General features: G+C 41.6%; 2 protein-coding genes and 1 non-coding gene across 3 annotated transcripts in view; 1 reads left to right on the forward strand and 2 right to left on the reverse strand.

The window, feature by feature from the left end:
• LOC138963773 (intraflagellar transport protein 122 homolog) overlaps nucleotides 1-22,500 on the reverse strand; it is a 336,636-nt gene that overhangs the window by 221,724 nt on the left and 92,412 nt on the right. The gene's annotated exons all lie outside the window — the stretch shown is intronic.
• The window catches only part of LOC138963775 (uncharacterized protein C12orf56-like), a 48,515-nt gene that overhangs the window by 23,685 nt on the left and 2,330 nt on the right, over nucleotides 1-22,500 (forward strand). The window contains exons 2-12 of the mRNA XM_070335628.1: nucleotides 4,617-5,363; nucleotides 5,977-6,149; nucleotides 8,456-8,615; nucleotides 9,092-9,168; nucleotides 13,193-13,334; nucleotides 13,895-14,004; nucleotides 15,017-15,106; nucleotides 15,467-15,617; nucleotides 20,628-20,702; nucleotides 21,334-21,411; nucleotides 22,054-22,235. Coding sequence (XP_070191729.1) covers nucleotides 4,617-5,363; nucleotides 5,977-6,149; nucleotides 8,456-8,615; nucleotides 9,092-9,168; nucleotides 13,193-13,334; nucleotides 13,895-14,004; nucleotides 15,017-15,106; nucleotides 15,467-15,617; nucleotides 20,628-20,702; nucleotides 21,334-21,411; nucleotides 22,054-22,235 — 1,985 coding nt within the window. The remainder of the gene's footprint in view (nucleotides 1-4,616; nucleotides 5,364-5,976; nucleotides 6,150-8,455; nucleotides 8,616-9,091; nucleotides 9,169-13,192; nucleotides 13,335-13,894; nucleotides 14,005-15,016; nucleotides 15,107-15,466; nucleotides 15,618-20,627; nucleotides 20,703-21,333; nucleotides 21,412-22,053; nucleotides 22,236-22,500) is intronic.
• On the reverse strand, nucleotides 7,998-8,071 carry Trnah-gug (transfer RNA histidin (anticodon GUG)). Its single transcript has one exon. It is a non-coding gene; the product is annotated as a tRNA-His (tRNA).

Raw genomic sequence — 22,500 nt, forward strand, 5'->3', positions numbered from 1 at the left:
TTAAAAATTATGTGGGGCACATGTTATGCTTTCATCATGAGACACATTTGGTCACATATGATCAAGGTCAAGGTCACTTTGACCCTTATGAAATGTGACCAAAATAAGGTAGTGAACCACTAAAAGTGACCATATCTCATGGTAGAAAGAGCCAATAAGCATCATTGTACTTCCTATGTCTTGAATTAACAGCTTTGTGTTGCATGACCTTGACCTTGGGTCAAGGTCACATGTATTTTGGTAGGAAAAATGTGTAAAGCAGTTCTTAGTGTATGATGTCATTGCTAGGTTTAGTTATTTGACCCTGACCCTGAAGGTCAAGGTCATGTAAAGGTCAAGGTCAAGCATGTGAGTCGTATGGGCTTTGCCCTTCTTGTTGATTCTGTGTGTTAATGAAGATAATGTACACTAAATAAATATGAAGTAATTCGGTCAAGAGATGTAGATGTTATCCAAGCGGAGCGCGGGCGGAGCCCGCGCGTAGCGAAGTAGTTTTTTTTTTCATCTCCCAGCACTGAAATTTTTTTGGCCAAGTGGTGTCTGTCTGTGAACATTGTTCTAGAATTCATCTTTTAGCACAATATTAGCGACACTGTTTGGACAATTCTATTAAAATTAGGCGTACAAACTGATTTTGTTTCGGGGAATCCTCTCAGAGGATCAGAATTTTCATATAATATCATCGGAAGCTGTTACAACGGGAAAATGTGAAACTTTTGTCACTTTTTAACATGGAATTTCATCTTTGAGCGTTTCAAGCGGACTTTAATAAAATAGTTATTTGCGAATTAAGCAGCGGAAGACACTCACCGGTTCAACATGTGTATGGTCATTAAACCTCAAAACATTTCAGTAAGTGGTTTAGACAAACACCTCCGACATGTGAGGGTGACTGGTTTGTAGCTGAAGAGTTTTTTTCTAAAGTGTGTTCTAAATACAAATGACGTACTGGTAATGATGTAATGAGTTGTTCTAATCTTGTTCTTGGAACTCTTGCTGTTCCAAGCTTGTTCTTAGCAAGTCTTGGTGACGAGAACAAAGACTATCAATGAAATCTTTAGAAATAACCTCTGACAACGACGACGATGACGACGACGACGACGATAACAACAACAACAACAAATGACATCGACGACGACGACAACAACAACAACAACAACAACAACAACAACAACAAAAACAACAACACGAGAACAACAACAATCACAACAACGAACATGACAACAACAACACCAACAACTACGACGACAACTACAACGACTGGGTTATGATGACATCACCAATGATTTATCAAATGTTCAGTGTCAAGGCTGTTAAAAAATCGTTAAATCCTATTTCTTCACTGATTCTTATGAAATTTTAAAGGTAGGTTTGTTGTCCCCAACTTATTTTCACTCCATACTTTTCCAGAAGAAAAACATAATTTTGGCAGTTAAAAACCGTTAAATTTCAATTCTTCACCGATATTTATGAAATTTTGTGGGTAGGTTCGTTGTCCCCAACTGATTTTCACTCTATACTTTTCCAGAAGAAAGACATAATTTTGGCAGTTAAAAAACGTTAAATTTCAATTCTTCACCTATCTTTATGAAATTTAGTGGGTGGGTCCGTTGTCCCAAACTGAATTTTAAGACATACTTTTCCAGACAAAAAACCTTATTTTTGGCAGTTAAAAACCGTTAAATCTCAATTCTTCATCGATATTTATGAAATTTTGTGGGTAGGTTCGTTGTCCCCAACTGATTTTCACTCCATACTTTTCCAGAAGAAAAACATAATTTTGGCAGTTGAAAACCGTTACATTTAAATTTTCACCTATCTTTATGAAATTTAGTGGGTGGGTCCGTTGTCCCAAACTGAATTTCAAGACAAACTATTCCAGTCAAAAAAACTTATTTTTGGCAGTTAAAAACCGTTAAGTCTCAATTCTACACCGATATTTATGACATTTTGTGGGTAGGTTTGTTGTCAGATTTGACATGATGGCAGAATTGAAAGTGTGAGATATCCTGATGTTTCACAATTTATGCTGCATAATTCAGCCCCATAGGCGCTTGAATTTTAGGTGGAGTTGGGTTTTTTTTCAGCCCAAACCAGTAACCCCCACATGGTTTTCATGTCCCTTTCTGAGAGACTTCAAGAAGTTTCAATTTGACGTCATGATTCGCCTGCCGCATTAGCAAGTATGAAAACACGTCATCGATGACACATTTTAAGACAGAGAGAGAGAGAGAGAGAGAGAGAGAGAGAGAGAGAGAGAGAGAGAGAGAGAGAGAGAGAGAGAGAGAGAGAGAGAGAGAGAGAGAATCATGTACACACAGATGGACGACTTCGCTTGGGGTATGTACTGCCCGGCAGTACACATCTACTTTATCCAAGCGGAGCGCGGGCGAAGCCCGCGCGTAGCGAGGTAGTTTTTTTTTTCATCTCCCAGCACTGAAAATTTTTTTGCCAAGTGGTGTCTGTCTGTGAACATTGTTCTAGAATTCATCTTTTAGCACAATATTAGCGACACTGTTTGGACAATTCTATTAAAATTAGGCGTACAAACTGATTTTGTTTCGGGGAATCCTCTCAGAGGATCAGAATTTTCATATAATATCATCGGAAGCTGTTACAACGGGAAAATGTGAAACTTTTGTCACTTTTTAACATGGAATTTCATCTTTGAGCGTTTCAAGCGGACTTTAATAAAATAGTTATTTGCGAATTAAGCAGCGGAAGACACTCACCGGTTCAACATGTGTATGGTCATTAAACCTCAAAACATTTCAGTAAGTGGTTTAGACAAACACCTCCGACATGTGAGGGTGACTGGTTTGTAGCTGAAGAGTTTTTTTCTAAAGTGTGTTCTAAATACAAATGACGTACTGGTAATGATGTAATGAGTTGTTCTAATCTTGTTCTTGGAACTCTTGCTGTTCCAAGCTTGTTCTTAGCAAGTCTTGGTGACGAGAACAAAGACTATCAATGAAATCTTTAGAAATAACCTCTGACAACGACGACGATGACGACGACGACGACGATAACAACAACAACAAATGACATCGACGACGACGACGACGACAACAACAACAACAACAACAACAACAACAACAACAACAACAACACGAGAACAACAACAATCACGACAACGAACATGACAACAACAACACCAACAACTACGACGACAACTACAACGACTGGGTTATGATGACATCACCAATGATTTATCAAATGTTCAGTGTCAAGGCTGTTAAAAAATCGTTAAATCCTATTTCTTCACTGATTCTTATGAAATTTTAAAGGTAGGTTTGTTGTCCCCAACTTATTTTCACTCCATACTTTTCCAGAAGAAAAACATAATTTTGGCAGTTAAAAACCGTTAAATTTCAATTCTTCACCGATATTTATGAAATTTTGTGGGTAGGTTCGTTGTCCCCAACTGATTTTCACTCTATACTTTTCCAGAAGAAAGACATAATTTTGGCAGTTAAAAAACGTTAAATTTCAATTCTTCACCTATCTTTATGAAATTTAGTGGGTGGGTCCGTTGTCCCAAACTGAATTTTAAGACATACTTTTCCATTCAAAAAACCTTATTTTTGGCAGTTAAAAACCGTTAAATCTCAATTCTTCATCGATATTTATGAAATTTTGTGGGTAGGTTCGTTGTCCCCAACTGATTTTCACTCCATACTTTTCCATAAGAAAAACATTATTTTGGCAGTTAAAAACCGTTACATTTAAATTTTCACCTATCTTTATGAAATTTAGTGGGTGGGTCCGTTGTCCCAAACTGAATTTCAAGACAAACTATTCCAGTCAAAAAAACTTATTTTTGGCAGTTAAAAACCGTTAAGTCTCAATTCTACACCGATATTTATGACATTTTGTGGGTAGGTTTGTTGTCAGATTTGACATGATGGCAGAATTGAAAGTGTGAGATATCCTGATGTTTCACAATTTATGCTGCATAATTCAGCCCCATAGGCGCTTGAATTTTAGGTGGAGTTGGGTTTTTTTTCAGCCCAAACCAGTAACCCCCACATGGTTTTCATGTCCCTTTCTGAGAGACTTCAAGAAGTTTCAATTTGACGTCATGATTAGCCTGCCGCATTAGCAAGTATGAAAACACGTCATCGATGACACATTTTAAGACAGAGAGAGAGAGAGAGAGAGAGAGAGAGAGAGAGAGAGAGAGAGAGAGAGAGAGAGAGAGAGAGAGAGAGAGAGAGAGAGAGAGAGAGAGAGAGAGAGAGAGAGAGAGAGAGAGAGAGAGAGAGAGAGAGAGAGAGAGAGAATCATGTACACACAGATGGACGACTTCGCTTGGGGTATGTACTGCCCGGCAGTACACATCTACTTTATTACTAGTAAGCATTGCTGTGGGTTGCATTGTTTTGGGGCCTCCACACACACACACACACACACACACACACACACACACACACACACACACACACACACACTGAGGACAAAGCATAATGTGATGAACAATAATCTAATTATTGTGTGTCCAAATCAAAAGTAAGTGAGAGTTGTGCAGAACCACAATGTGGACACGGAACAAACCACGACAACAGTCAACTTTTTGTCTATCATTTCTCTTACCAACTCTTCCTCATACATTCCAGATCAATGATTACCCAGAGTTCCTGAGCGGGGAGGAGCAGCGCAACACGCAACACATTGCCATCACCCATGTCACTGGCGAGCCGGCGAGAAAACGATCCCTGCGACGCTCCAGACACCGCTCCCCTCGAGGCTCCATCACCGACCTCAATGACCGGTCAAACAACTCCACCCCCCTGGGCTACGCCTCCTCACTGGACGGGTCGGAGGATGTAGGCTACTTCACGCAGAGCACGGCTAGCCTCCCACGCAGCCGACCCACCAGTCGGGGGTCCATCGGGTCGCAGCGGGAAGGCATGCGACCCAACATCAACAAGAAGAAGAAGAAGCCGCTGCCGATGAACGAGAGCTGGGACCAGGACAGCATTCTTCGCTCGCTGAAGGAGGAGATCGAGGAGGACATGCTGGAGGACATTGAAGAGGACAGTATGTCCGTCATGGGCGCCAACCACGCCTTGAAGACGCCCACTCAGGAACGCCGCAGCGTGCGAAGCTTGCCTCGCTCGGGGAACGACAGTCTCAACGCCTCGCAGACCTCCGTACGACCTTTGCCCCCTCACCCCAAAACCGGTGCCTTCGAGACCATCGTCTCACCGAAGGAAGCTCAGTCGGACAAAGCCGGTGTGGTGTTGAGCCCGGTGCAAGTGACGTCGGAATCGGGGTGTTCCTGCTCGCCTTTTTCCTTCCGTAGCCGGAAGAGCACGGTTGCGCCAATGTGTCGGGATACTACCACTGATTTCTCCAGCAAGGTGAGGAAACGTTGCTCAATGTTTTCATTTCCAGAGCAAGGTGAGGAAACGTTGCTCAATGTTTTCATTTCCAGAGCTAAACTATAGACGAATTCTAAAAATAACTCTGTCAGGTTTGTTTGGGTTGTGAAAGAGTGAATACCCTTGATTATTACTTGGACAAACATTTTTGGGGCCAATCACTAGCGAGGTGTGTCAGAATATGTGGACAGGAGTACATGTGACATGATTTGTCAGAGGAAAGCAAGGGTATTCACTTTTTCACAACCCATAAAATCCCGACGGAGCAAATATCCGAAAATTGTCCATTGAGATAACTTTGAGGAATTTTAAGGGGGGAAGGGGTGTGTGTTTTTTTATGTCTAGGAGTCGCACTCAAGGTTAGGAAAAACAAACTCAAAGGGTCTTTCAGAATTGAAAGACACACTTTTGTCAGTTTAAATAACTGAGCTCCAACTAATAGAAATTTGTTTTGCAGCCAGGTGGATAAATATTCAAATAACTTATACATGTAATGCGGTTGGTAGAAGCGGAAGTAGCTAGGGTGGTGGGATTTTCATGGGTGTAAATTAAGTTTAATCCTATATAATCATTCTTGGTGCTTTTTCCCCAGACCCGGCTGATAGTAGATCCCAAGAACGGCATTCCGAGCGTTGCGATCAGCACGATGAGCGACGACGGCAGAGAGTCGCGCACCAGCCGTCAGTCCTCCATGATGGGGGGCGGCCCGCCCGGAATGGGGTCAAGGTCAGGGACGCCCTCTTTTGAAGCGGAGAGACTCAGCAGGTAGTGTGGACTTATACAGTAAAGGTGTAATGATCATTAATGAAACTTCAGGCTTTTTTGACTCACATGCGAAGCAAAAGTGAGTCTATGTACTCACCCGAGTCGTCCGTCCATCCGGAAAACTTTAACGTTGGATATTTCTTGGACACTATTCAGTCTATCAGTACCAAATTTGGCAAGATGGTGTATGATGACAAGGCCCCAAAAAACATACATAGCATCTTGACCTTGCTTCAAGGTCAAGGTCGCAGGGGCCATAAATGTTGCCTAAAAAACAGCTATTTTTCACATTTTTCCCATTTTCTCTGAAGTTTTTGAGATTCAATACCTCACCTATATATGATATATAGGGCAAAGTAAGCCCCATCTTTTGATACCAGTTTGGTTTACCTTGCTTCAAGGTCAAGGTCACAGGAGCTCTTCAAAGTTGGATTGTATACATATTTTGAAGTGACCTTGACCCTGAACTATGGAAGATAACTGTTTCAAATTTAAAAATTATGTGGGGCACATGTTATGCTTTCATCATGAGACACATTTGGTCACATATGATCAAGGTCAAGGTCACTTTGACCCTTATGAAATGTGACCAAAATAAGGTAGTGAACCACTAAAAGTGACCATATCTCATGGTAGAAAGAGCCAATAAGCACCATTGTACTTCCTATGTCTTGAATTAACAGCTTTGTGTTGCATGACCTTGGATGACCTTGACCTTGGGTCAAGGTCACATGTATTTTGGTAGGAAAAATGTGTAAAGCATGTGAGTCGTATGGGCTTTGCCCTTCTTGTTCTTTTTTTTTTCTCATAACAATTCATGCAAGGAAGGATGCTGTCAAGATCAGTTTAACACTTTCTACCCCACCTATGTGGCATGGACCAAGTTTTTTTTTTACCCGAGACCAGCTGTGCTGCAGCAGGTCACTCAGGTAACTGTGTAGAAACTGTGTATCAACACGCTGGAATGCAGGCGTTAGATGGACGTTACAGGAAACGACTGAAGTGACTGGGTAGGGATATCCGTACCAGGTCAGATAGAGCCATATAATTTTTTTTTTTTTTTTTTTTTTTTTTTTTTCCCTTACACCTGTTCCTTGTCCCGGTGTGCTCTCACGCCGCCCGGTTCCTGCACTCGCTGCTCCATCCACATCTGAATTTCGTTCCGCTGCCAGACTTGTCGATTTTACAGACGCTCCAGGGAGGGATGTCGGGTCGCTGCGGTAGGCTACCCTCGGAAGATGACACTGCACTTCTGCTGAATCACTTCGACGGTGTTCAGTAGTGGGTCTGTCCCGAGCTAACGGGCGCAGCCCACTACCTACTATGCCCCCTACTAACGACATTGACTGCTAAGTCGCGGAGCCAGACTGAGTGAGGGTCCCCTCCAGAGAGCAGACCGCCACCACGTCCCTCCGTCGACCCCCCAGAACGTCACACGTTGAAGACTGACAGCAGAACTACTATTCAGGGAAGGATGGAACAGGAACACTGAGACCAAGGTCACCATGAGAGCTCCGGGCATGAAGGGCCACAAGAGCAAGGACAATTTATAATTTTGGATGATTAATGAGATGAGGATGATTATAATGATGATGCTATGGATTTCCAATTTGGTTTGAGACTACGTGACAGGGCAGCACTCTACGCTTACTGTCATAATATATCCTGGTGTCAACCAGGCCCGAGAACTGCCGCACCTGCGGTGTTGGTCAGGTATACAGAACCTGAGCACCCTCAAATTCGCATTCGTTAAGTGAATGACACTCGGCTGTGTGATTCCAGCCTTCCCATAGGAACCATAGCACTTCCACTCTGGGTAGGAGCCGACCGTAGCCCGAAAAACCCACATGACCCTGATGGGATTCGAACCCACGACCTCCCGGCCCACAGCCCGATGCGCTAACCACTGCGCTACAGGGGCCGGTAGATAGAGCCATATAATTAATATGAGTGGGAGACAATGAGTTCATTCGTCTGTCGGGCACACAAAAGTTCTTGCATTAAATAAGAAGCTTACATGTAGTCCTGTTGCTTTAATGTTGTGAAATGCACCACATGTCAGCTTGTCCTTTCAGATACATTGTAATAACATTTCCTATTTCTTTCTTAATATTTGTGTAATTTCATACCCACCATTTTAATGTCATTATCTCTGAAGTGGATAGACCTCTCAAAATTGTCTGCACATTTTACACAGCTGTGGGTAAAGATCACCATAACAGTTGGTACAGTTGTAGATTGCTGCAAACTGTTAGCTGTGTATGGGATGCAACAACGGCTGATAGTTGAACATGTGCTGTGTCCAGTTTCCTGCCCTCGGAGCTCAGCGGTTCAGTCAACGGTCTCAACATGCTGGCGGTGGATTCGAACTCAGACCAGCGGCAGACCATTCTTCACATCTACCTCCTCAACTCCTCCTCCCCCATGATCATGCTGATGCGTGGCGCCTGGAACAACTATCTGATTGTGAGTCTGTCCTACTGTGTGCTTGCATGACTGTCTGTCTGTCTTGACTATCTGTCAGTTTCTCTCTGTCTTTGTCTCTGTCTTTGTCTCTGTCTTTGTCTCTGTCTGTCTGTCTGTCTGTCTGTCTCTCTCTCCCTCTCTCTCTCCCTCCCTCCCTCCCTCCCTCTCTCTCTCTCCCTCCCTCCCTCCCTCCCTCTCCCTCCCTCCCTCCCTCTCTCTCTATCTCTTCCTCCCTCTCTCTCTCTCCCTCTCTCCCTCCCTCTCTCTCTCTCTCTCTCTCTCCCTCTCTCCCTCCCTCTCCCTCTCTCCTCTCTCTCTCTCTCTTCACATGTCTGCATTACACACATACAAAAAATGTGTCTGCAATTGCACTGGCACATATGAGTGTTTGTCTGTCTGTGTGTCTTTTGTTTTATATGTGTTTGTGTGTGTGAGTGTGAACATTATATGATTTTCTAACTAACTTTGTCTTTCAGAGGGCAACATTGTCTTTGGACCCAGGGGAGGGGGTGTTGGAAACCAGCAGTGTCTTGCCACCAAGTAAAAACCAAAGGTAAGTAAAATCATCTTTTCTACACCATTTTCTGATCAGAATTTTGTACTTTCGTAACATCGCTATCGTTGAAACAAATTGATGATTGACATTGCTGGACCTTGTGAAGATTGTGTTTGTGGTTGGATTCAAAGTGCTGATTGACATTGCTGGACCTTGTGAAGATTGTGTTTGTGGTTGGATTCAAAGTGCTCATGCTCTTTTAATTATGGTGTGTTGAGATTTGGATATGTCTTAGACCCCTGCCGGTGGGACCCCCCCCCCCCCCCCCCACACCTTCACACCCCCTCCCCACCCTAACCCTCTTAACCTACCCTGGCCCTCCCTCCCCTTATCTTTCCTGTTTTTCCTGTAGTTTTTTCAGTAACCAACTCAACTCAACTCAACTCAACTCAAATTTTATTGGCTTCAATTTTCATAGAAGAATTTGTCTTGCGCTTGGGAGAAAATAAGAGTATAACATATAAAAACAGCATTCATATCACATTTCATGTATCACACACAGTAATCACTAGTATAAGCCTACAATTATCACATTTGTACCTGTATCATACATGCAAATAAATAGTATCACATTTCCACGTATCACACACAATATATACATTACATAACATACATTCTTTTGACACGAATCCTAGTGGCCTATTGCATTGATCAACCTGGGGACATAAATATCTCTTTTAATGAATTTTGTCAAGTGTTTGTTTTCTTGGTTGTGTGTCGATTACATCAGCCTTTGACTGTTGTGAGTATATATCTGTGGTACTTCGCTAAAATACACGATAGCTCTACAAAGTATTTGCCGTTCCTGTTATAAGCTGTATAGGTATAAGTTTGGATGATTAATTCCTTGGCTAACTTCATGATTGTTTTTCACCTCCAAAAGTTCTCCAAGCTAAGTTAAATGTCCCTGCAACTACCCAAAAGTTAATTTGTTGAATAGAATTTAATTGTGACATCCGATCGTTTTCTAGTCAAACATATATTTGCCAATATGTTTTTGTATGAGTTTGATGCGTCATCCCTGTTACCTTGTTATGATTGTTTAGATTGGTCATAGTATCTTTAGCGCTCTGATATCTCCATTTAGATTGGTCATAGTATCTTTAGCGCTCTGATATCTCCATTTAGATTGGTCATAGTATCTTTAGCGCTCTGATATCTCCATTTAGATTTACCTGATTTATTTATCCATTGTTCTTGTTTGGATTTTACAGCTACAGGTAAGAGACTAAAGAGTTGTCTTTTGCGCTAATTTATGTTTATATTATTTTATTTGCGCAACTATCCATTTTATTTTTGCAGTTCACTTTTAAGTTTATAAGGCACGGTGGCAGGTACTGCTTTATGCTTTATTAGCTGTGAAATATTGTGGCGGCTGAACTAGGTGCCACTGTGTATTTCTTGTTGCAATCTGTAATGTTGTAAATGTTTATGGTGATTATGAGATGTGTGTCGTTCTTGTTCTTGTCATCAATGATGTTGTTGTTGTTGTTGTTGTTGTTGTTGTTATCATTGTTGTTGTTGTCGTTGTTGTTGCTGTTTTTGTTGTCATCTTGGTTGTTGTTGCAACAGTTTTGTTGCAACGGTTTTGTTGTTGTTATTGTAGTTGTCATCCTGGTTTGTCATGTGAGTCATACCCTCTGTCTCTCTTTGTTTTGTTTCATGTTGTGAAAATAATGTTGTTGTGCTTGTGAGATTGTACAGAACTCTGAGACTGCCTGGCATCTAGCAGATAATCAGTCTGTCACATTCACATGCTCGGTCTTATTTCGTTTATTTTTCATAATTGCCTCATCTTTTGGGTGGGCATGGGATGGGGAGAGAGAGTGTGTGAGCGTACGAGCTGTGTCTGTGTTTCAAGCATGCACCTTTCCTTCCCTCTTGTACATTGAGTGGCACTGGTATATATACCTATCACAAACTGGCTTTCAATCACCACAGGCATGGCCCAATTAGTTCAGGCAGGTGTTTCCTATCTGGAGAAAGTTGTCACCTTTCTGTCTGTGACTGCTGTGTAAAAAGTGAAGTTGATCACCATCACAGCACAAGCTCAGTGTTTTGCACAATATTATATATTTCCGATTGCACATCTTCATACTTTGTGTGAATAGCTTGTCTTGTTCTCTTATCTGTGTTGTTTACCTGTCTTCTGCGCAAATATGAATTGATAAACATTTTCTGTTTTGACGTTGAATCTTGTTCATCATTGTACACTGTACACTGTCCTAGCTGTTTCATTTCCCAGGTTCAGATGATAGATCTTATCAATATTCAGTTCCCTTGGTAACAATATAGCTGCCAACCCTCCCGAATTTTTCGGGAATCTCCCGATTTTTTAAATCCGTCACGAAATCCCAAAATGTGTTCGATTTTCCCGAAAATCGAAATTTCTAAAATACTTTGTGTAAGCAGCCTCTTTTTGGGGGAACAAACCGGTGAAAAGACGCTCTGGTTAACCGAGACCAGCCACGTTGGTGTGCGCATGTGCGGAAAATAAGTTGTGCCTCGATCTTTCCGGTTTTGCCTTCCAACATGCCGCCAAAAACAACACCAAAAGACAAAAAACCAAAGGCTAAAATGAGGTTTTTACCACAGTACAAGGCGAACTATGACTTTATCGACAAGTCAGATAAGGGGGAACACTACGCATTCTGTAAACCTTGTCGATGTGACATCAACATCGGACATGGTGGGGAAAAGGACATCGAGCTCTATGCTGCCTCCGCCAAGCATTGCGGCAATGTGAAGCAGTCGACTGCTACTGCAGTGAAACAGACGCCAAAGATCACGTCGTGTTTCGCAAATACTTTGAAGGCGAAAACAACAAAGCAAGTATCTTCAAATCTGGGTTTTTTTTTCATGGAATTATTAGTTATAACATGACTGTGTTATTTCATTTGTTAAATGAATGTCAATTTTGATCATAATATACCAGAAAAAAAGCAATTTTGGCACCTTCATTTACAAAAAATCTTCAGCTTCAGGGGGCCTTGCCCCCTGACCCCCACCAGGGGCGTTGCCCCTGGACCCCTCCGGGGGCCTACTGCGGCCCCCGGACCCCCACAGGAATTTCATTGTCAGAAAGTTGGCAGCTATGTAACAATATAGGGGTGTTATATGAGAAGGAAAATTGTCTTTGTAGTGTTCACTAGATTTTCAAGACTTTTTGAAAATAGTTTATTCTTGCATCATGCCCTCGTTTAAAGGATCGGTTTGGTTTAAAATGGTTTTATTCTCCTGTGCACATGTGAACCTAATGTAGATTTAGTATTATTTGCTGAATGCGATTTTGATACAGAAACCTTAGAAAAGAATATGAGTGAGCTAGATGAACGCAAATTTCACAAACTGGAAATAAACATGGACAGAATAATTTAAAGTATAAGTCTGATTATCTGACTGGAGAAACAACAACGGTAGGGCTGTAGATTAGTGTCAGGACTAAAACATCAGCTGCAAGAGTTGTTTGAACGATAGTCATGGTAGCTAGAACAGGAGGGACTAAAACATCAGCTGCAAGAGTTGTTTGAACGATAGTCATGGTAGCTAGAACAGGAGGGACTAAAACATCAGCTGCAAGAGTTGTTTGAACGATAGTCATGGTAGCTAGAACAGGAGGGACTAAAACATCAGCTGCAAGAGTTGTTTGAACGATAGTCATGGTAGCTAGAACAGGAGGGACTAAAACATCAGCTGCAAGAGTTGTTTGAACGATAGTCATGGTAGCTAGAACATCGAGGGATCAAAATCGCAAGAATTTTAGAATCAGGCTGTCGTGCTGTAAAATTAACTGAGTTGTATTATATTACATAGTGGAACATACCTTTAAATACCTCCAACAATCTGAGAAAATCGGTTCTTAAAAAGGAGGGAGTCTTAAAATGGGGGTAAATTTACAAAGCTGATGAACAGAAAATGTGAAAAAGCATGGTCTTGAAATGGCGTCCGGAGTCTTAAATTGGGGTCTTAAGAGGGGGATTGCACTGTATATCATACTGTGTAACATTTGTTCTGCCTGCAGGGAAAAGTGTGAGGTGTTGTTCAACCAGTTAAAGCAGCAGCTGTTCGACCCCAGCAACTCCATGGCCGATTATTATCAACTCATCGCGGACCTCAGACGAGCGACAGAGAAAAACTTCCTCATGAAGAAACTGTTCTGGCGGGTATGGGATGGTTGCTATCTACTGGCAAGCTAGCTGCTTGTCGATCACTGTCTCTGTGTGTCTGACTGACTTACATGTAGTCTTGTTATGGAGTCGGTGACGTGTGCATGTCATGCAGTCATACATGTAGTCCTGTTATGGAGAAGGTGACGTGTGCATGTCATGCAGTCATACATGTAGTCTTGTTATGGAGTCGGTGACGTGTGCATGTCATGCAGTCATACATGTGAATTTGGATTGAGTATTTGTAATTTGCATCAAATTAATGTCCTTCTTGCTTTACTGCTCTTCTTTCTTTCTAATTGTGTGCATAGATGTGCATAGTTATAAATGTTCATACAAACGTGCTTGCATATTTGAAAAACTGTAGCAGCAAAAATGCTTTGCAGTTCACTGGGAATATTCTGACTGAGAATTGGGAATTCGATCCTTGAACAGTGTGTTTCTTCTCTCTTTGCCTGTAGCAGCAGCATATTTTGCAATGATTTGACACTGATGGCACAAAAGTGTGAAAGTAGCGGTGCGTTGTCTCATACTTGACTGTTCTTTGTGTATCACAGACGGGGGACATCTTGACACTGATGACGCAGCAGATCCAGAAGTACATGCCTCGCACAGACGCGAACCTTCACACTGAAAACGGCAGATCACAGAGAGTCGATGAGTTGGTGTGAGTAGTGGCCACATTCACAAACTCCTTCCCGTAAAAAAACAGATAGGCTCCTAATCTCAGATTTAGCCGGGGTTTTATACACAATAAGCTACCATGCTTCTATTGGGTTTTACATAATTAATTCATCAACAGATTCCGACTGTGCACAGAGATCAGCACCCAGGATGTTGATGTTTGGTATGTGACCAAATGGGTCCATGGATAGTCTCAACCCATGTAGAAACCTGACCAAATGTGAGATGATGAGCTGATCTGTTTTGACAGGAAGGAGTGTGCCTTTAATTTTGAAGGATTTTCGCAGCATTCTCCTGAAGTAGCTAGATGGAGTTGCACTGGCCCTAATGTATTGAAGAAGCTACAGAAATGGCTGGGCTTCTTATATAGTGGGAGTGTCATGTCCATCAGGTTGTTAGGCATGAAACATTTGTGTAGCTTTCACCACACAGTCGTGCCCCTTGTCATGACAGTCCAGCTGTGGTTACCTCCCTTATTTCTTTCAACGGGACTAATTAGTCTTGGTGTAACACATGTGGTTTAGAGAGTTGTTCATGTGAAAGTTGCAATGTTGTGATTATCTGTCAAGCATATGCTGGACTTTTATTATTGTGGATTATAAGCAGAGTTTGGTCTCCTATTCAGCCTGCTCTCGGTCCACTAAGCACTATATAAGCTCCTGTTGGTAGATCATGTGTTCCTGCTGTGTGTGCGCGTGTGTGTGTTTTTCACTTAAACAAATGTTCGCCAATGTTTTACAGAGTGACATTTTATAAACGATTCTATCATCTGCAATTAATTATATTGGATTTCTTGCATTCAAAAGACTAAATAATTTCCCACAATTTGCTGAAAGAGTTAATTTGAAAATGTATAACAGTGTAATTCTTATTCATTAAACAAATAAAACAGGGTTTGTTCCATTCTAAAGAGGTTCTCGTTCATCATCAGCAGAATTCCTACTAAGAGGAGCTTAGTGTTGTGATTGGCTGTAATGGCATGTGTTCATTTTCAGGTTTGTGATCCTGCTGGTTGAGACTCTGAGCCTGATGTTCAGGGAATCAGAGGTTCTGGTGGCCAGGACACAGACACTGAAGGCAGAGAGGTCAGCACTGAGTTTAGTCATTTCATTGCCTTTACTTCATTATTATCCCATTGCTGGGAAATTTGGGTCGATCGAATCCTACAAGTGGAAAGCTAGCAGCAACAAGAGTGGCGCTACCCAGGTGTTAGTATGTTCAGGTGTAATCAGCCACTTATGGCAGAATGACCCAGGTCTTTTACGTGCCACTGAGATGACATAGGGGTGGTACATGGATACCATCTTTGACTTTGCGCATGAAGTTGACCAGTGTGTTTGTTATCATTTGATTTCCCACACTGACAACTGCATGCACAATGCAGGTATTTTACAATTGTTGTGCGTTGTGTTCTTATCATTTGTTGTTGTCACTGTCTCTCACAGGGGTAAACACGTGATTGACCTTCTGATGACCTTGACCTCTGCCCTCAACATGCCAGAGAAACAGATTCTGCTGATGAAGCATTGGACGGCACCGTCCAAGAACACGCGCTTTGGCAGCAGTAGCACGCTCAACACCGGCCGAGATGGGGAGGTAACTGACACTTGTTGCATTCATGTACTCCTTGATTTAATAGGTCAGTCGATAGCAGCGCTGGCTTCAAAACCAGTTGTCACTATTGGCATGGGTTCGATCCCCACGTTTGGCGAGCGAGGGATTTATTTCCCAGAGTCAATTTTGTGCAGATTCTCCTGAGTGTCTGAACACCCCCGTGTGCACGCATGGGAATGATAAAGAATCCAAGTTGACAGTGAAAGTCTCGGGGCTTGTAAACATCAATACACGCATGCAGGAAAAAGAAGGGGAAAAACTGGGTAGCACCCTACTGGACTGTGGCTCGCTTTCAACAGTTTTGTTTGTTCGTTCATGGGCTGAAACTCCCACGGCTTTTACGTGTATGACCGTTTTTTACCCCGCCATTTAGGCAGCCATACGCCGCTTTCGAAGAAGGAAGCTTGCTGGGTATTTTCGTGTTACTATAACCCACCAAACTCTGACATGGATTACAGGATCTTTTTCGTGCGCACTTGGTCTTGTGCTTGCGTGTACACACGGGGGTGTTCGGACACCGATGAGAGTCTGCACACAAAGTTGACTCTGAGAAATAAATCTCTCGCCGAACGTGGGGACGAACTCACGCTGACAGGGGCCAACTGGATACAAATCCAGCGCGCTACCGACTGAGCTACATCCCCGCCCCGCTTTCCCCAGTGAGAAAGCATCTTGAACTTTCATGAGGGTAACCTCACAGGACTATACAGACCTGTTTACCCTTACGATTTTGGCGTAATTTATTACGATTTTCTGCCAAAAATCCGCTATCCGTGTCAAAACTACGATTTTCATAAATAAATAAAATGTAAAAAAAATTTTTTTTTTTTTTTTTTTTAGTAATTCACATGTTTGGCATTGGGTTTTTTTTCAATGGCAAAATGGGGTGAAAAAGCACAGGACTGACCTGAGATCATGTCTGTCTGATGAGATGCTGGAGAGCCTTCTAGTGGTGAAGTCTCGCCCTCACTCATTCGGCAAGCGCAAGTACAGTAGAGAAGCGCTTGACACACTGAAAAAGGCCTACCACGAGCAAAAGAAAAAGAATCAGTGATGCATGTGCTTTTGATGTGATCTTCTTTGAAATTATGACTACAAAAACTGACTGATGTGTTTTGTTTGTGAATGATGGATATATGTGCATGATTGCGTTTCGCAGACACAGTTGTCATGTACATATGTGCGTTGTAATTGGCGACGAATGCTAGATGATTACTATTTTTGTGCCAGGATTACTATTTTTGGGGCTGAGCATTACTCCAAAACACTTGTGGGGGTAAACAGGTCTGACTATATATATATATATGAAATCTTATCCGTATCCATATGAAGTTGTTTCCCTTTATCTGCAAGTAAGGTACCTATGTGCTGTCGTGGTTCCATGTCCTCAGTGATCATGCAAACTGAGGTACTTCCAAGCAGAAGGTATCTACGTGGTTCGGATATAAACCGAAGTAGCATCTTTCATTAATTGTCTTTTTTGGTTTGTCTGCATTACAGACCTAAGACAGCTGAATCTTTCATTTTTTCTCAACATGTGTGTCAAATAATGTTAGTATTGATTTGTAACTGAAATTTTAGGAGAGGTGTGCATTTGTCATCTGACATTTTGTCCAGGTATAAATCTAGAAGTCTAACTGACAAGAACTTTTAAAAGTTTTTTTTTTATTATCCCTGCACATCAGTTGACATAGCTACCAGAACCTATCTACTTTATCTGAAAAAGCGTGATCATCAGTAAGCATTATCAACCGAGCACTTGCATCATTTGCAAAATGAGAGCTTTTTGTAGTAGAGTACGGTGTTTTTTCCAGTACAGTTTGCGAGCTAGTATACAGGCGTGCAGTGTCCTGCTTCTTAGCTTTTGTCCACTGGTTCATTTGCTGTGCACAAGATTTGAAGTCAATCTATCAGTGTTAAATTAAAATTACAGGATTTCCGGATTTCAACGTTAGAGGTTTGTGAAGATGTGTGAGGTTTGAGGTGTACGGGTGTTTGGAAGGTGTATACTTTGAGACTTGTTGCTGGGTAATGGTCTCATCCAACTATACTGTAAGGCCTAAAAAAAAAATAGGTGTGGTTACGGTAACCCGACCTACCCTATTTTTAGGGGCCGATCCTATAATTTTTTATTACATTTGTCCAAAAAAAAAAAAAAAAAAAAACCCGAGTGCAAAAAACGCAATGAAAGCGAAAGCGCCCGAGTCGCACACTTATTTCCCTGTCAGTAGGTTTAATTTGTACACATTAGAAAAAAAAGTTTAAAAAAAAAATGTGATTGCCTACCTTCCTACCCTATTTTTTTGAGTCACTTGAGAAAAAGTGACTCTATGTAATCGGTCAGTGTTAGTCTGTCCGGCCGGCCGTCCGGCCGGCCGGCCGGCCGGCCGTCCGTAGACACCACCTTAACGTTGGACTTTTCTCGGAAACTATCAAAGCGATCGGGCTCATATTTTGTTTAGTCGTGACCTCCAATGACCTCTACACTTTAACGATGGTTTCGTTGACCTTTGACCTTTTTCAAGGTCACAGGTCAGCGTCAAAGGAAAAATTAGACATTTTATATCTTTTCTCGGAAACTATCAAAGCGATCGGGCTCATATTTTGTTTAGTCGTGACCTCCAATGACCTCTACACTTTAACGATGGTTTCGTTGACCTTTGACCTTTTTCAAGGTCACAGGTCAGCGTCAAAGGAAAAATTAGACATTTTATATCTTTGACAAAGTTCATCGGATGTGATTGAAACTTTGTAGGATTATTCTTTACATCAAAGTATTTACATCTGTAGCCTTTTACGAACGTTATCAGAAAAACAAGGGAGATAACTAGCCTTTTCTGTTCGGCAACACACAACTTAACGTTGGGCTTTTCTCGGAAACTATAAAAGTGACCGGGCTCAAATTTTATGTGAACGTGACTCATTGTGTTGTGAATAGCAATTTCTTCCTGTCCATCTGATGCCTCATATAATATTCAGAACTGCGAAAGTGACTCGATCGAGCGTTTGCTCTTCTTGTTTGGCTATGTTACCGTAACCACACCTATTTTTTGGGGGGGCCAAAATACTGGACCGTACTACATGTACTGATTGTAGCTGTTTCTGCTTTATTACCATCCAATGGTTCTCTGCTTGTGTCACACACAACATGTAGACTGGTGTGCCAGGCACTTCATTGTGCTGTTGGATATAATTCTTTAAACTAAAGACTGCTATTGTTTGAATAGAAAACATTCCTGTATCCAATCTCATCTTACATCGACTGAGTTTGGCTTGACTTTATTTAAGCTTCACTTGTACCTTTTTATTTTATTTATTTTATGGCTTAAATTTGAAAATAATGTTGTTACACTGTATTTGATTATTTGAGGGCAGCTTGAGGATATTGTGAGTCAATTTGTGTTCGCCACATCTGGCAGAGTTCACTGTCACAGTATATTAACTGACACAGGAACATAAAGATCGAGCATTAAGCTATATTTGTTCAACAATCACTTCCTGCATGACTTGTTCACAATAATGAAAATCACGTCACTTGAATCAGATCACTTGTCGTAAATGATAAGAAATGTTTATCACTGCATGTGTCTGACGTGCGAGCCAGCAAGTGCATGTGCCTCAATCAAGAGGATGAGAGAACACCAGTCATTTTGTCACAGCCTATCAAACACAAAATGGCGGCTCATACATTCCCTCCAGTGTAATTATAATGTGGAGAATTAAACCATGATATTTTTTGCTGCCTGAGAATTTCTCTTTCTCCTGTTCTGGCTCTGTGAACAATTTTTTTTAAGTATATAAGAAAGGGAGACAAAATTAAGCTATGTAGCTCTCTCTCTCTCTATAACTCTTTCTCTCTAACTCCCTCTCTCTCTCTCTCTAACTCTCCCTCTCTCTCTTATACATGTATTTTTGTTAACATTAAATGATACATCCCACTAACAATGAAGTGTCCAGGTGCTGTTCTTTCCATGGTTTTGTGGTTGGATGAGGTTGGTCACAAGCTGTGGACAGTGTGAGAGATGTGTTAGGATGAGCTGGGAGGGTCTGGGTGGATGAAATGTTAGCGCATGGCTCTTAATTCTTTTCTTGTTACGGTGGAACCCCACCCTTTTACGACCTCCAAAAATCTGAGAAAATCAGGTCTTAAAAAGGAGGTAGTCTTAAAATGGGGGTAAATTTACACAGGATATGAAAAGGAAATCCAAAAAACTCTGGTCTTAAATTGGGGGGGTCTTAAAAGGGGGTTCAACTGTATATTCACATGCAAGAAAACTGTTTCCCTTCACTTATGCATGTGCATGGTTGAGGCTGTCAATAAGAGAATTATTTTGAGGCAGTAGGTTTCGGGCAAGTATAGTTTGAGCTTCTGGAGAAGTTTAAGGTGACAGTGTGTAATTTTTTCTTTGAAGAAACGTTTATATTTGACTGTTGTTGTGTGTGGTACGATCTAAAAAAATTACACACATATATTTACCAAAATTTATTTTGTCCAGAGAAAGTGCCGTGTTCTTTTATCAGCTCCCTAATGTAGCGTTTCTAAATGAAGATTTGTACAAGTTCATATGTCAATTCAAAACAGGAACCATTTTGTGTTGTCATTGTTAAACATTCCATGAATAAGCTTCTCTTGTTGTTTGATTACCAGAACATATCAGGTGATGACAGTACGTGGGTTGATCAAGTTTGGCATATTTATTGTTGATCTACCCTGTTTATATTAACACAGTCTAACTCAGATGATCTGTACGTATATACCTTTCACCACAAGAATTAGGGCTGGATCCGTTTTGCCTGGATAGCATGTCAGTGCACTAGTCATTTGTTGCGATTGTATCTCAGGGTGGAATGGAGTTATATTAAGACACAAAATCTGCTAGCTGTTACAGTTTGCCTTCCATGTATAAGCAACAAAGTGCCCAACCCCATTGAGTTGGAAAGTCTTGATAGGGGATAATAATGTGTAAACTTTGTGTGGTGTGTGTTATTCAGTTGTATCAGCTGCTGTCTGAATACATGAAGGTGTCCATCAGTGCTGTCTTTGAGCTCTTCCTGATGGCAAAGCAGGTAAGATTAAGATTCTTCTTCTACCTGTCAATATTGATGATGATATAATGAATAAAAAAAACAAGAATTGTAGGTGCCGGATCATGCATGCAAGATCCATCGGCCATTTTGAGATCAGTTCATTTTGTGTACCAACAGTGTGTCTGTCTGCTTCAAAGACCAGTGGGTGGACGTAGTGTCATATGTAACATTTTGTGTTGTCAATAATTAAACTGTCCAATGACCTACTATTCTTATTGTTTTATTCTGAATGTTGGAACGTTAGCGGTCTTTCCTGTTTTTTTAATAATAAAATGAATCTGACTTTGTGGTCAACCGGCCTGCATGCTTGCTATTATCTGTGGATCAGATTCATGAGAGAATGGGGCTGGAAAAGTGGTTTACGTTTAATTGCCTTGGTTTGTTGTAGCAGCTGTTTAAAATGTGTTATTCTCTTTTCTTCCATTTTAGTTCTTGTCCAGTGACTTTTTCCTTTTGTTTTCAAGTCACTCATGACTAATTTTGGTCAGTAATGCTTTCAGATGAAGAGGGAGAGGACAGAAGGACAAAAAAAGAATAATATAAAAATGTAAATAAACAAGCGTGTTAGGGGTCTATAATGATATGATGTGTCACTGTGATACTGTTTCAGAACCAGTTTGAGCAGGATGAGGGCGTGCATTTCACAGTCAACTGGATAGTGAAGGTTCTGGAGGAGTCTAAGAATGCTGTAAGTCTCTTGGCTTTCATTCAATATTGAATTGTATACTATCACTCTTCAGCAACAAAGACCTCATTAGCATCTTCAGAGAGAGAGACTGCTATTTCCATTACAAAATTAAATAGAAAGTTGATGCAGAACGGCGTTTATTTGGTTTAGGTAACCTGAGCCTTTCTCACAAAGAAGGGAACAACAAGTGTCCGTGTCATGGAAACCCATGTCATTTTCAGTCTGTGGAATATGTTACAACCCACCGTACAATATTTCGCAAAAAACGTGTTACCGAACCTATGCATAAACTTAATTACGTCAAGAGGTGTCGGTGCCGGATTCAATCCCCAAGGCCCTGAACCCCACCTTTTTATATTTTGTTATTTCCTTTTTTGCTGGGTATAGTAGTACTCTGGCAGTATTTTCTAATATGATTGCTATCCCTCAACAGAAGCAGTTGATGGAATGCCTGATGAAGGTAGTGGAGGATATCAACCTGCCTCACTTCCAGTGGTCAATAATTCTGAGAGTTGAATCTTGCCATGTCCATCAATTCTTGGACCTTTCAAACTGATGTGGATGTACCGAATCACTTCTATTTCAATCATTCTACAAATCACTTTCATTTCAATCATTCTCATGATATCCCTGGCTGTACAGGAGCAGTTCACGGAGCGCGTGATGAGCCAGGTCTTGGAGGTGATCAACCTGGCACGCTTCGGGGCAGTGTCCAGCGACCAGGCCGTGCGACTCTACCAACAGTTCTCTCTGCTGCTAGCGGTGCTGGGACACAGCGCTCACATCCTGGGCTTTCTGCGCAACCACTACCATGAGGAGTTCAAGTGAGTCTGTCTGTCTGTCTGTCTGTCTGTCTGTCTGTCTGTCTGTCTGTCTGTCTGTCTGTCTGTTAGCGACTCTACCAACAGTTCTCTCTTTCTGCTGGCTGTGCTCGAACACAGCGCTCACATCCTGGGATTTCTGTGGAACCATTACCATGAGGAGTTCAAGTGAGTCTGTCTGCCTGTCTGCCTGTCTGTTTGTGAGCGCCTCCAACATCAATTCACTATTTCTCCATCAGTAATTTACGTTTGACAGGGAGATTACTGC

This window comes from Littorina saxatilis, linkage group LG4 (genome assembly GCF_037325665.1).
Source record: "Littorina saxatilis isolate snail1 linkage group LG4, US_GU_Lsax_2.0, whole genome shotgun sequence".
Lineage (NCBI taxonomy): Eukaryota > Metazoa > Mollusca > Gastropoda > Littorinimorpha > Littorinidae > Littorina > Littorina saxatilis.